General features: G+C 51.5%; 1 protein-coding gene across 1 annotated transcript; it reads right to left on the bottom strand.

Annotated features, from left to right (window-relative positions):
* Positions 1–3,626: 3,626 nt before the first annotated feature.
* On the bottom strand, positions 3,627–13,479 carry ANKRD16 (ankyrin repeat domain 16). The gene is made up of 7 exons (XM_009072360.1): positions 13,148–13,479; positions 12,302–12,522; positions 9,798–9,840; positions 8,701–8,809; positions 7,537–7,698; positions 5,025–5,103; positions 3,627–3,787 (listed from the first exon to the last, which is right to left on the bottom strand). Exons 1-7 carry the CDS (start codon positions 13,477–13,479, stop codon positions 3,627–3,629), a joined length of 1,107 nt encoding a protein of 368 aa, XP_009070608.1.
* Positions 13,480–14,073: the final 594 nt, after the last annotated feature.

The following is a 14,073-nucleotide window of genomic DNA, read 5'->3' as shown; positions in this document are numbered from 1 at the left end:
CCTGCCCATCATCATCGTCATCGTCATAATTTCCAGCCTCAGCCCCCTCCTCAGCATCATAAGCATCAGCATCCTCCTCCTGCCCATCATCATCGTCATCTTCATCATCCCCAGCCTCAGCCCCAGCCTCATCCCCAAACCCAACATCACCCTCATCCTCATCATCCTCATCCCCATCCTCATCCCCAAACCCATCCTCATCGCCATCTCCAGCGTCCTCACCATCATCCCCAGTCTCATCCCCATCATCTCATCCTAATCTCCAGCCTCATCATCATCCCCATCCTCGTCCTCATCCTCATCCCCATCATCATCCTTATCCCCAGCCTCATCTTCCTCCTCCTCATTGTCATCCTCCTTATCCCCATCATCATCCTTATCCTCATCCCCATCCCCATCCTCATCTTCTGCCTCAAGCCTCAGCCTCACCCCCCAACACGATGGGGGAGCAGAACTGTGGGGTCCTCAGTTTAGGGGAGGATCTTCTGTTTGGGGATTTGCTCTGTTTAGGGGGAGCTTCATTTAGGGGGGAGGTGTCTTCTGTTTGAGAGAGTCCTTACTTTGGGGGGTGTCCTCAATTTTGGGGGGGATCTTTATTTGAGGGGGTCCTCAGTGTGAGAAGTGCCCTCTAGTCGGAGGGTTTCTCAGTTTGGGAGGGTCCCCAGTTTGGGGTTCCTCAATTCAGGGGGGGCCTTCAATTTAGGGGGTCTTCTCTATTTGGGGGGTCCTCAATTTAAGGGGATCCCAAGTCCTCCCTCCCAGCCACTGCTTTTCCATCCCACCCCAGGGCTGACGAAGCCCTTTGAACAGCAGCACTTAGCTAATTACCCCCACAAACACCACTAATTACTGTGTATTTCCCCTTCCTACCCATGGCATTCACTTCCCACCCACGGCACCGCTCTCATTCCCCCTTTCCCTCCCCTCAAAAAAAAACACATGGAAGAGGTTTTCCTCTCCCTCAGGATCATGTTTGGTATGGAAAATGCCCTGAGAACTGAGTGGATTTTTGCCAAGACTGAAGTTTTTCTTGCATTTAAGAGGGTTTTTTTAATCCCTGTCTCCACCACCCACAGCTTCCTCGGCAGGAATTCCTTCCAAGGCAGGAATTTCCCCACTCTATGCTGGTTGGAGCACCCTATGGATCAGCAATCCAGGGGGGAGCACGTCCACAGCAGCCACAGCAAAGCTGCTTACAGCTCTCAGGGGTGGATTAGGCACCAGTGGGGCTTAAGACATCTTAACCCGATCCTAGGGCTGTGTTCCCTGTGGATACCAGGACACAGCACAGAGGGGCAGCACTGGGAATGATGGAGAACCATGTGAGGCTCCATCACATGGTCAAAATCCCATGGTGGTGGCTTGGAGTGGGAGCAGAGCTCTTCCTTTGGAATGAAGTGGATATTTGGAGGAGGAAAGGTTGGAGAGATGGATGAGGTGATGCCAGGAGCATCCAGGAACAGGTGGGAGTGTTGGACCCTTTAGGGATGTCCCATATCTGCTGGCCAAGCAGCAGGTAGAAGTTTTCTACCTCTTCTCCAACATCCAGCATTTGTAGGTTCTCCAACATTTTGAGGTTGGACTTGATGACCTCAGAGGTCTTTCCCATCCTGATTTGACTCTGTGATCCCTGAGCATCACACAATCATCACTCTGCAACAGCCACCACCAGGAATTCTCCTGGAAAAGTCATCAGCTTGGGATGGGGCAGGAGTTGGTAGCTGCAGGTTGGCCTGGAGCACTCAAGGCTGTGTGGAAGCACCTGCAGTAGGAATGTTGACTGGTCCTTTCTATCCAAACCACACTGTGATTCCATGATTCCATGACTGTCCTTGGATGCTGCAGACCAGAAGTGCCTGCCCCAGCACCAAGGGTGGAAGAGGTGGAGTAAGACAGCACTGAAGCCTTGTGCCAAGTGCCAGGCCCTGCTCCAAGCTTCCCTCAGCTCCCTGTGGCACAAAGCCCAGCTCCTGGCTCAATCCCTGGGGACGAGGCACTGGGAGAGGCTGCCAGGAATGGGATGGGATCCACACACACAGTCTGGCACTGCCAAGCTCTTCCCAGCACGTCCTCACGGACACGGAGCTGTCCTGACTCCTTCTTCCATCCCTGAAGTGAGGAACAACAGGGAAACCAGCAAGGAAAATGGGAAAGGCCCTTCCCTGGGTGAATTTTCTGGGCACAAAGCTGAATCCATGTTGCTTTTCTAACACTTTTGCACATTCCCTTTAGTGTTTTCAAGGTGTTTCCATAGCCAGGAGAGCTCCACACAGGGATTTGAAACATTCCCACTAATTTTCCTCAAGCTCATTGGCAATCCAAGATAGTTATGAGGAACATTGGGAGCAAACAGCTATTTCCTGGCTTACTAAAACCATAAAAAGTGGGAATGAGGCAGCCCCTTGCATTTCTCAGGTTGCTGGATGGAGCAAGGACTGGATTTATGGAAGGATCCAGGATTTTTAGAGGAATAAAACCACTTCCTTGCCCATCCAGGAGCTGATTCAGCTCCCACCACCCCTTAGCACCTTCCAGTATTAATTCCTTTTTAATCCCTGGTGAAGAATCTCCTTCACAGATGGAGAAACAAGACATGGGAACATGGGAAGAACGGAAAAATAAGCCCCCAAATGATTTTTGGGAGCACTTGGCCTGTCCTTCCTCTGGTTAGTCTCCTCCTTGTGGTAGAGGAGGTCCCAACCCTGCCAAAAAGGCTCTATGAGACGAGAATGACACTGTGGTCCTCATGGCAAATCCCACTCCAGGGGTGGCAGGGTGGGAATTTCCCACTCTAATAGTGCTCAGTATCATCTTAAACCCACCCAGGAGCACATGGGTTGTGTGTCACACCATGCCATGAGCACCATGGCTTGGGCAGGGGAGAGCTTCACTCACTCCCTGTGGGTTTTAACATCTCCTGCCCCAAAACCCACAGATTCCTCTTGGGTTTATGTCTTCCCATTACACAGAGATGAAGACACTACACTTCAGAGAGCAGATTGTTGGGGTTTAACCTTCCTCAGAGGTAAGAAGTGCCCAGCAAAGCTGTCTGGAGTAACAAATACCTCCTTGTCTCACTCTGGTCCAAAGTTCCTTGATGCCGTCACAAGGTTGAGGTCCTACTATTGATTTCAGCAAGTTTGGGGATCAGGTTTGGGCTACAAGAAGGATAGAGGAGGCTGATGAAGTTCAAACACTCCCTGTCCTTGTCCTGTCTTTGAGATGAATGGAGAGCAGGTCCATGAAAGGCTAGAAAACCAACAATCCAGGTGGATCTTCTCCTTCAGGACATGTGGAATATCCCAGCAAGAGCCATGAAGGTCCTCAGGGGTCACCCAGCAGTGAACCTTCCTTGGATGATTCTGCTTCAGGGAGCTGCAGGCCTTGGAGTTGTTCGGATGCACTTGGAGCTGCACAACAAGAGGTGAAGTTCAGCCCTGAAATTTGGAAGTGAAAGAAAGAACAGCCATAAATATTCCATGGTGTCATTGCCAAACTTGGTTCCTCAGCTCAAGTCCTGGGAAAAATCCCATCATTTTAAACAGGTATTTGCCTATTGCTATTGACTACTGAGTGATAACCAACATACCATGTGGAGATGGAGATTCCCTTTTTCCCATGCCATCTCAGGTGCTGACATGAGTTTCCTGGAACAGCTGGATGACATCTGGCTTCCTTGCAAGCTGTCGTGCCAGTGTTCCTGTGGCATCTGGAGCATCCCTCAGCCCAGCACGGAGCAGGATGCGTGTGGCAGCCACCTGCTGCCCAGCACAGGCTGCATGCAGGGCTGAGAGAGAGAGGGATGTCACACCAGGAGTTGGGATCACCCACTGGGCTCAGCCTCATCCCACTTCCCATGCAGACATCAGATTCCCAGTGGAGGGAAATGCACTGAGGGGGAAAGATGAGTTTCCCCAGTTGGAACACTCAGCCATGGGATCATAGAATGTGGTTGGGGTTGAAAGGGACCTTAAAGATCATCTCATTCCACTCCCTGCCATGGGCAGGGACACCTCCCACCAGCCCAGGTTGCTCCAAGCCCCATCCAACCTGGCCCGGAACACTCCCAGGGATGGAGCAGCCACAGCTGCCCTAGATAACTTGTGCCAGTGTCTCAGCACCTCCCAGCCAGGAGCTCCCTCCTTATATCTAATGGGACATCCTGATCCCCATGGATAATACACGCAGGGCATGTTCCAGGAGCCAAATGTGGCTGAGAAGCTTCCCAAAGACGCAGTGACACAAACACAACAATGCTGCAGCACAAGGAGCCACCAAACACATCCCAGGGCTGGATGAGCTCAGCAGAGCTGCGATTCACTCCCTGAGGGGGTGGAAGGAGAACTGTCACCACTCAAGTGTGTTATTAACCAAACCTCAGGGCTGGTAACTTGCCAAATTTGGCAATGGCTGAAACCATTTGGATGTATTTTTGGGGTTTTGAGACAGAGATGCTGATGCAAGAGCTGCCTCAGCCTCTCACACTAGCAGTGTCATCTCACTGGTGTCACTATGGCAACACTAGTTACGTTCAAGCTCTGCTATTATTTGCTCATAAACCATTTCTGGGCTGTTTGCTAAGAAATTGAGGCTCAAGAGCTTGTGTAATCCTTAGATTTGTCCACCCAATGTGCTGCCAACAGGTTCATTGCAGCCAAATCTCATCCCAAGGTGGGATCAAAGCTGAAATACCTCACACAGGAAATCAGCAACACCAATTAGTATCTCTGTCCTTCCCCCAAGGAGCATCTCTGTCCTTCCCTCAAGGGAAACCCCCAGGGCAGGCTCAACCACACTGTCAGATATCAGGAGGTCCAGCAAGGAGAAAGACAGTGAATGAAAGCTGCTAAAACTTCCTGGATTCATCCCTCATGCTGCTCCCAGAGCTGTCTGCATTGTCCATCTGGCATCTCCCTGCAGGCTGCACTGAGCAGACACAGTGGGAGGTGATTTGGAGGTTGGGCTGCAGCTCCTGGAGCAATCAGGGTCATGCAGAGGGTGGAGAAGGATCTAAGAAGCCTTACCAGAACGGCCCTTCCCATCCTTGGCATGGATGTTCGCACCAAGGGACAGCAGAGTCTGGATGGTGTGTGTGTGGCCTTCCTGCAGGGGAAGAGCAAAGGAGCAGGGAATTCACAACCAGCACTGCACAGGCTGATCCATTCAGGCACTGGAATATTGCCCAGGGAGGTGGTGGAATCACCACCCCTGGAGGTGTTTAAGAGGCGTCTGGAGGTGGCACTAAAGGTTTAGGGTTTAGGGGTTCCAGCAGTGACAGGTTAATGGTTGGACTTGATGATCTCAGAGGTCTCCTCCAACCTTGATGATTCTATGACTCTGTGATCCCTAACTCTGTGTGGCACCTGGAAGGCCACAGAGGCAGATCTGCACCATCATGGTCAAGCCTGGGTCTAACAGGAGCTGCTCCAAGCTCAGAAGAACTTAGAGCAGGTGGAAAGCAGAGTCAGATGCCTGTGGAAGGGCAGACTGAGTCCAGGAGGGAGGGATTGCCCTGGCACAGCAGGCACACTGCTGTTATCCCATGGGAATTGGCCAGTGAGATGCCACCAGCACCTTCATAGAATCCCAGACTGGTTTGGGTTGGAAGGACCTTCAAGATCATCCAGTACCTCGCCCTGCCCTGGGCAGGGACACCTCTCACCAGCCCAGGCTGCTCCAAGCCCCATCCAGCCTGACCTGGAACACTCCCAGGGATGGAGCAGCCACAGCTGCTCTGGGCAACCTGTGCCAGTGCCTCAGCACCTCCCAGAAAGGAATTCCTTCCCAATCTCCCATCTGTCCCTGCCCTCTGGCAGTGGGAAGCCATTCCCTGTGTCCTGTCCATGCCCTTGTCCAATGTCCCTCTGTAGCTTTCATTTTTCCACTCACTTCAAGTCCCAGGGGATCTCCAGTTGCTCTCCCTGAGGTTATTTCAGCTCAGAGAGCAGAACCTGTTGCTGATGTGCATTGTTGCCTCCCTCAGGCACTGGCATTTCCTAAAGGATCACTCCAGTATTTGTGATGCCCTGGGAGAAGATGCAAACAGCCACACTCACAACCCACAGTGTCCTCAATCCTTCCTCTGCCAGGAGCCACTTGTAAATGCCAGAGGGAAAATGCAGCACAGCTCCCACCTCACAGGCTTCTCCCTAAATAAATCCTCTCTCCCTAAATAATTGGAGCTGGAATTACATCTTCAATGCCATCAATTAGCCTTTGTCCTGTGGCATGGGAATGAAAGGTTCTTATTTTTATCCCCAACACCCACTGTTTTGCCCTATTCCCATAGGATTCCATAGCATCTTTCCTCCCCCTGCTCCAGGCTCCTGTTTTCCTGCTGCACTCCCTCCTCCTTTCCATGGCAAAGCCATGGAGCCAGGAACTGCTTTATCTACTACAGCCTTGGCAGGAAATTGAGTTGAAAACCTAATTTGATTTTCATGTATTTATAAATGCACAGTAATAAGAAAAGAAGAAGGAAAAAAAAAAACCCCAAACCTCCACTCAGCAGCCAAACAAATGATGCTGTAAATATAAAGTGACACTGAGCCTGGGCAAGGAAGAGAAACCTATCAAATCCTTCCCTAATCAGCCTCTTGCCAGGATGGAGTTGGGATTTTCTCCAAGGCACATTCTATTCCCCAAAAAGCTTTGCTGTTCAATGTACCCTTGGCAACCAAAAGGGCTTTCAACATGGGCTCTTGGAGCAGGAGGGAGGGAAGCTGGGAGAAAAGACTCCTTTGTGGGAGCTGGCAAAGGGCACGGATGGATCCTGCTGGAGGGGAACCAGCAATCCCAGCAAGTGTCATAGATGTTTTCACAGGACTGGGATGCTGGTTCATTCCCACTACAAGTCCAGAGCAGCCTCTGAGTGCTGCATGTTAAAGCTCAGGAGGTCAATCCTCTGGAGCAATGGCATCAAGCAGAAGGGAAGCAGCAGCATCCCAGGAGGGATCCTGGTCAGCAGGGAGGGTTTGGGATCTGCTCTGCACTCCCAAGGAGTGTTGTGGGACTCACAGCACATCAGGCCCTGCTTTCCACACAGGGAGGAGGAGAAAGCTCTGCCTGGAATCCCAAACAGCTCCAGTGTGAAGGACGCAGATAAGCACACAAGAGCTCCCTCCAGCTTTCCACCTCTCCTTTCCCATGTCCTGACATCTCCTGGCCAGCAAGATGCTGACATGGAGAGGCTACTGACCTGCTGGGACATACACTTTCAGGGCTGGGAAAAAGAGCAGGAAAGCCCTTGGAGCATCTCTGTGGCCTCCTCTGGACTCTTTCCAGCAGCTCCACATCCTCCTGCTGTTGGTGCCCAGAGCTGGAGCAGCACTGCAGGTGGATCTCACCTGAGTGGAGCAGAGGGACACAATCCCCTCACTGCTGCCCAGACCTCTTTTGATGCCCATCAAACAGGGTCAGGAGCAGATGCACAGCAGCAGAGGACGAGCCAAGAAAGCAAATTCTCCCTCACAAACCCCTCAAACAGCCTGTCTGAGGTTCCTGCCTTTGCTGAGGGAGCCTGGGAATGGGACAAACCTTGGCTGCATAGTGCAGAGCTGTGAGCTCCTGGGATGTTGCTCTCCCGTTGACACCCACACCCAACTCAGTGACAAGGAACTGGATGGCTCCATCCTGGGCTGTGACAGCTGCTCTGTGCAGAGGTTGAGCACCCAATGCATCCATGGCTGTAGGACAGGCCTGGAATCAAGAAAGAGAATGGAAGTAACTGCTCCTAAAGGATATCTCAGTGTCTTGAGGTCTGGTGGGCCTAACTCAGGGTTGTATCACACCTAGAAGGTCCCAACACTGCCATTAGTGTTTCATGGCCATAAGCCAGGGCAGCACCATAAGGAGGAAATTAAACCAACTCTCCCACCTTCAGGGCCTGAAACATGAGACTAAAACCATAAGCAAACTTCAGCTCAGTGAGAATCAGCCTTGAGGTGAGCTCCAAGCAGCTCAGATCACTCAGCACTCAATAAATAATGCAGTGCTCTGGTTCCTGCTCTGCACAATTGGCTCTAATGTCATCCCTGTTATGGCTTGTGTGTTGGAGGAAATTGGAGCTTAGTGGGAGACAACAGTGGAGCACCAGCTGCCATAGGAGGAGGAGGCCAGGGATGAGCTCTGGTAACACACAGCCAGATGTTTCCATGCTATCCACCCTCAGTGTGGCCACAAGAGCCTCCAGGCTGAGTCCTGGCACTGCTTTTCACTCTGACATAGCTGTCCCTGCAGTGCTGGGCATGTCCTGTCCCCTCCTGCCACTGCCTGGGGTCACCAGCCTTCTTCACCAGCTCTAGGGACATGTGTTGTCCAAAAAGCAGCTGTGGCTGCTCCATGCCTGGAAGTGTTCCAAGCCAAGTTGGATGGGTCTTGGAGCAACCTGGGCTAGTGGGAGGTGTCCCTGCCCATGGCAGGGGTGGGACTGGATGGACTTTAAGGTCCTTCCAACTCAAACCATCCCATTATTCCATGATTCCTCTCCCAGGGTGAGATCTTCACCTGGAGCTGAATCCTGGTGACCTTTGCAAAACCTTGTTCATCTCCAGGAGGAATTTGCCTTTCCCTCACAGTTCCTTTCTTTGCAGTTTGGGCATTTGCTCCTTCACAACATGGTTATGGTGAACACATGGATAACCTGTCCTGGCAGCTCTAGGTCAGGTCCTGGAGGAGGCAGGTGATGTTTCTGGCACTCACCTGGTGTTTTTCCAGGAGCAGCCGAGCGATGCTGACGTGTCCATTCTGGATAGCATCCATGAAGGGAGTGACTCCACACTTGTCTCTGCTGTCAGGTTTGTATTGGCACCTGGGGGAGAAGACAACAGTGAGGACAGAGTTGGCAGCTCCCAAATCCTTCCTGAAGGAGAATATCAGCAGCTGGGATCAAAAATGGAAGATAGAAAGTCTTTGCACAGATCTTGTATAAACCTGCTGTGGTGTTTAAGGGCCTGGGGTATGGCTTGATGAGGTATTTTGGGGGTCAGAGATTTGGCATTCAGCTGGTTCAGCTCATTTGGGCGAGGAAGGCCTCTATGGATCATCTATATTTCCCTCTCCCCCTGAGCAGAGAGTCTTTAGAAGGGGAAAGATGTGCACTGGTAGAGGGAAAAAACAGATCCTCATGGGATGATGCACAAAATCAGAGCCCACAAACCTCACTGAGAGTGAGAGAAAACTGAATGAAAGCTGAAAGCCTGGCTTGAATCCCAAGACTTCCTTAAGCTGGACCAAGCAGGGACAGGTATTAACAAGGCTGGGATGAGCTGGCTATGGAAGCTGTCGCTGTGATGCTCAGGAAAAGCTGCTCCAGCTTCAACAGTTAGGAAGGGAACAGGGTCAGGCTGACTTAAAGCCACTTCACAGCATTCTCCCAGGAGCCAGGGCCTGGGAATAAAGCCTGGAGCTTAAACCCAGCCTTGAGAAGCTGCACCCAAGCACTGAGCTGCCACAAAGCTGTTTTGCTGTTGTCATATGTCCTCAGCCACATCGGGAATGAGACAACAGCAATGAATCAGCAGGGGGAAAAAAAGCTGAGTTATGTAACCAGGGCTTATGTCATCCCCAAGCCACAGCCCATGGGAGCCCATCCCCGGAGAGTCCTTGTCTCCAAAGCCCCTAACCAGCTGGGAAAAACGCGGAGGATGAGGAGAGAGGCTCGGGATTGCCTGCAGGGCAGCTGTGCCGCTCAGCTTCCCTAAGGGAATGGCACAAACAGCCTTTGTGCGGCTGGAGCGAGCCCGGAGGGGATGGGAGGTGGGGGAGGCAGCGGGGAGAGCTGCAGGGAGGCTGCTTACCGCTCCAGGAGCAGCTCCACGACCTGGGAACAGCCGTGCATGGCTAGGAGAGAGAGGGAATACGTGGGTCAGTTCTGGTTTGGTGCCACAACACAACACAATCAGGTTTCTGCCCCTTCTGGCTTCATCATGATGAGCCAAAGGGTTCCAAGAGGCTGTAAAATCTCAGCTTTTGCCTTGATGTTTTGGATGTAATTAAAACAGCAATTCCTTGCCCTGATCCCGTAGGAAAACAGGAGATAAACCAGGGAAAAGCCATGATATAAGCACTGTCTCTGCCTCTACCTGTAGAGCACACACATGAGAGTTCACACACAATCAAACTGACACAAAGAGCTTCTCTTGCAAGGATCTGTTAATCCCTCAAGTGAAATCTGGGGGAAGCAGAAGGAACACAAAGCAGGGAGCTGGGAAAGAAGAGCTGCACGGCATTTCCAGCCACTCCCATCACTCCCAGCTCATCATCTTGATGAAGGATCCTCACCCAGACACCACGTCAGAGGCCAAACAGTGGGGGAGGATTTGAGCATCAGGCACTGAAATAGCCTCTTTTTTATCCTCTGTTTTAAACACTTTAACACATTACAGCCTTGATCTGGTTGGATGGGGTTTTTCCCCCCGCCCAGGTCATTTTGCAAAACAAATGGAATATACTAAAGAGCAAAATATCCAACAGGCTGGAGCTGATCCATCAGGTGATGGGAAAAAAAAGCCCCTGGCAAATGTGTATTGCCAGCAACAACCTTCAGGCACAGCTGAAGCACAATAGATGCCGCTTGGAAGCCCAAGGAGGGGTTCTCATCCTCCCAGATTTTGGCTGTTGGCTCCTGTTCCCTGTCCATTTATCACCTGAGCTGATGGAAGTATAGGTAGAGCCATGCTGGGAAAGGGATTTGGGAAATAGAGGCTTTATGGGAAGAAGAAAACCACCCCAAGCAACTGGACTACAACCTCTACCAGCAAGAGAGACACAAGCTGCAAAGCTCAGATCCACTGCTGCACTCCACATCCTCTAATTGCCTCTCCCTGGCTCCTTCCTGCCTCAGGCTACAGATACACGAGGCACCAAAGCTTAAGGAATCAACCCCCAACAGAAAATGAGCCCTCATGTATTCAAGGATAACTGTGCCAGGAAGCCAGCTGGCCTGGTCATGGGGTAATGTGCTCATATCCACACCCTTGGGATGGAAAGTCATGGATATGGCAGTTTGGCTTGATGTGATTTCCCCTGGCAGCTCCAGCCCCTCCTCATCAATGCTCTGCCTCCAGAGCTGGGCTGTAAGTGGGATATGTGGGAGGGGGTGTGGGATACTGGTACCAGCAGCCTCCAGTATCATCCTGGGGGGCAAATGATACCAGGGGTAAAGGTGGGTTAGGCAGTTCCAGCTCTTCCCACTGTCCAGTTGCTTCCACAGCAGCTGCTGCTCCAGTGTGCGGTGCAGGATTTAGCCTGGATCAGCAAAATGACCAGGAATGAACTCAAATAATGGACTGGTGGCTTTGCCAAAGGGAAGTCAAACATAGGAGACAAGACAGAGGTGAAGACACCTCTGTGAAGCAGGAGAAGCAGGAACTGCATCCCAAGCAGGAGAACCAGGAGCTAGATCCCAATGATCTCTACTCCCATATCCCAAGCGCTACAAGGCAGAGAAAGCACTTCCAGTTCAAGGTCCAAAACTATTCTACCACAGGACAGTCCTCACCTTGCTCCTGACCCTGTCTCCAGAGCCTCAACCCTCAGATCCCAACCCAACACCCTGCAGGGAGAGGGCTGAGAGGGAGCTGTGAGCTCAGACAGGGAAACACAAGGCCTGGGATTGAGCAGGGTCAGGAAAACACACAAAAACCCCTAAGGATTAGCCATTTCAGACAAGCTGCTTCAAGCCCTTCAGCCCAAACCATCAAGCAACTCATCATCTGCTTGTCATTCCCAGGTCAAGCCCAAGGACTGAGGTGCAGTCAGTGCCCAAGGGTTGGGACTGTCACTGCTGATGAGCACAGGGTGGCAGAGCAAGGGCTGGAAAAGGAATGGGAATGACAGCCAAGGAGCAGCACAGCCACCAGATTCATTACAGCACAGCAGGGAGACCCTGCACAGCACCTCAGGTCTTTCCAGAGAGTCAATCCCTATTAAATTCTTTGGGAAAGGGGTTTGGGAAGCCAATGCTCATCTCTCCTGTGGAGACACTGCCAAGACCTGGGACACAGAGCCTGGGACCTTCCAGATCTTCCAAGTGTAATTCACAGCTTTACACTCCAGCAAGGAAAAGTGTGTTCCAAGACATGGAAGCTTGGATATATCCATGACAAGAAGGCACAGATGGAGACAAAACCCCTGATCCAAGGAGGCCAAAGCGAGGGGAGGATCACAAGTGCTCCTGGATGGATCCACCACTCCTTGTTTCCCTGTGGTTTTGCTTCTCCAAAGCGAACATGAAGTGGAATAACATCCCCTTTCCCTTCTCCCACTCCACCCCAGCTGGTTCCAAAGGGACACTCCATACCTGCTGTGTGCAGAGGTGTCCTCTTTGTGGTGCTCTCTGTGTCCCAACTGCCTGGGGACACCTCCAGCAGGTACTGGAGCACCTGGGGATGCCCTTCCCTGCTTGCAATGTGAAAGCAATTCCAGCCATCCTTGTTCTTCAGCAGTGGGTTTGCTCCATGCTCCACAAGAGTTTTGATCACCTCCAGGTCCTTCCTGGTGCAAGCCATCATGAGGGGAGTCCTGGAAGGGAATCCAAGTGGATAGGATAACCTGGGAGACAGGGAGGTAGGAGCATGATGTCCCACCTGGATTCAGGTACTTCACCTGAGGCACATGGACACGTTTTTCCATGCAGGGAATAAGGACTGCAGCTCCTTTTCCAGAAATACCTCAGAGCAGTGTCTATTTTTAAGGCAAATGAGCCTTTTTCCAAAGGATGGGACGTGCTCTAGGAAGGACATAGCTCCCTGTACGAATCCCAAGGCTGGGATGCTGCCTTTGGATTTGAGTCAGTTCAGTTTTAAATGACCTCCCTGGGCTCTAACTTGGGGGTTGGGGAGAACCTTTTGCTCGTTTTGGAAGGTTTCCCACTGCCAGAGGACAGGGACACATGGGATATTGGGAAGGAATTCCTGGCTGGGAGGGTGGTGAGACACTGGCACAGGTTGCCCAGAGCAGCTGTGGCTGCTCCATCCCTGGGAGTGTTCCAGGCCAGGTTGGATGGGGCTTGGAGCAACCTGGGCTGGTGGGAGGTGTCAGGGTTGGAACTGGATGATCCTTCAGGTCCTTCCTGTGATTCCCTGATTCCCAATGCCACCTCCTGCAGGCCCATTCCCACCTTCTCCCCCCACACCCCACGACCTACCAGTCAGACTTCTTCAAGCAATCCACACTCGCTCCTCTCTCCAGGAGGAAAGCCACACATTCCCTGTGCCCCATGGAAGCTGCTTCATGGATAGGTCTCTTGTAGTCCCCATTCACCACCTCCACGTCCATCCCAAGCTCCTGGACAAGGTATTCCAGCACATCCAGGTGCCCGGAGCGAGCTGCATGGTGCAGCAAGGTGTCTCCTAGACGTCCCCAGCGCCAGCTGTTTGCCTCTGGAATGTCCCCTGGATGCAGCTGATCCCTCAGGAGATCCAACCTGCCTTCCTGCACCTGCCTCAGGAGCCGCCGCAGCCTCTCCTGCTCCGGCATGGATCAACCTGGGAGACAGGGAAGAACAGGGTCATGGGGGAACAGGGGGAAAGGTTTGGGGGCTTGGGAGGAGGTTTCCATCAGGGAAAGCAGGATTTGACTTCCACCTCTGAAAAAACAGGGAGTTTTCCCTCAGGAAATCCACGATGTTGTTATAGCTCAGGATGAGCTGAAGTTTCCTTCACCCTCAGGGGAATTGAGTTTGCTTTTCCCTAAGCATAACCAGAAATTTCCTTTTGCCTCAGGATTATCAGAAATTTCCTTCTCTTTCAGGATAATTAAAAGCTTCTTCTCCCCCCAGGATATCTATCAATTTGCTTTTCCTTCAGGATAATCAAACATTTCCTTTTCTCTCAGGATAACTAGAAATTTTCTTTTCCTTCACCCTCAGGGGAATTGAGTTTGCTTTTCCCTAAGCATAACCAGAAATTTCCTTTTGCCTCAGGATTATCAGAAATTTCCTTCTCTTTCAGGATAATTAAAAGCTTCTTCTCCCCCCAGGATATCTATCAATTTGCTTTTCCTTCAGGATAATCAAACATTTCCTTTTCTCTCAGGATAACTAGAAATTTTCTTCTCCTAGCACTTTGAATT

This window comes from Acanthisitta chloris, unplaced genomic scaffold (genome assembly GCF_000695815.1).
Source record: "Acanthisitta chloris isolate BGI_N310 unplaced genomic scaffold, ASM69581v1 scaffold30463, whole genome shotgun sequence".
NCBI classification, from domain to species: domain Eukaryota; kingdom Metazoa; phylum Chordata; class Aves; order Passeriformes; family Acanthisittidae; genus Acanthisitta; species Acanthisitta chloris.
Note: the sequence above shows the minus strand (reverse complement) of the source record. Positions and strands in the feature narration are given on the sequence as shown.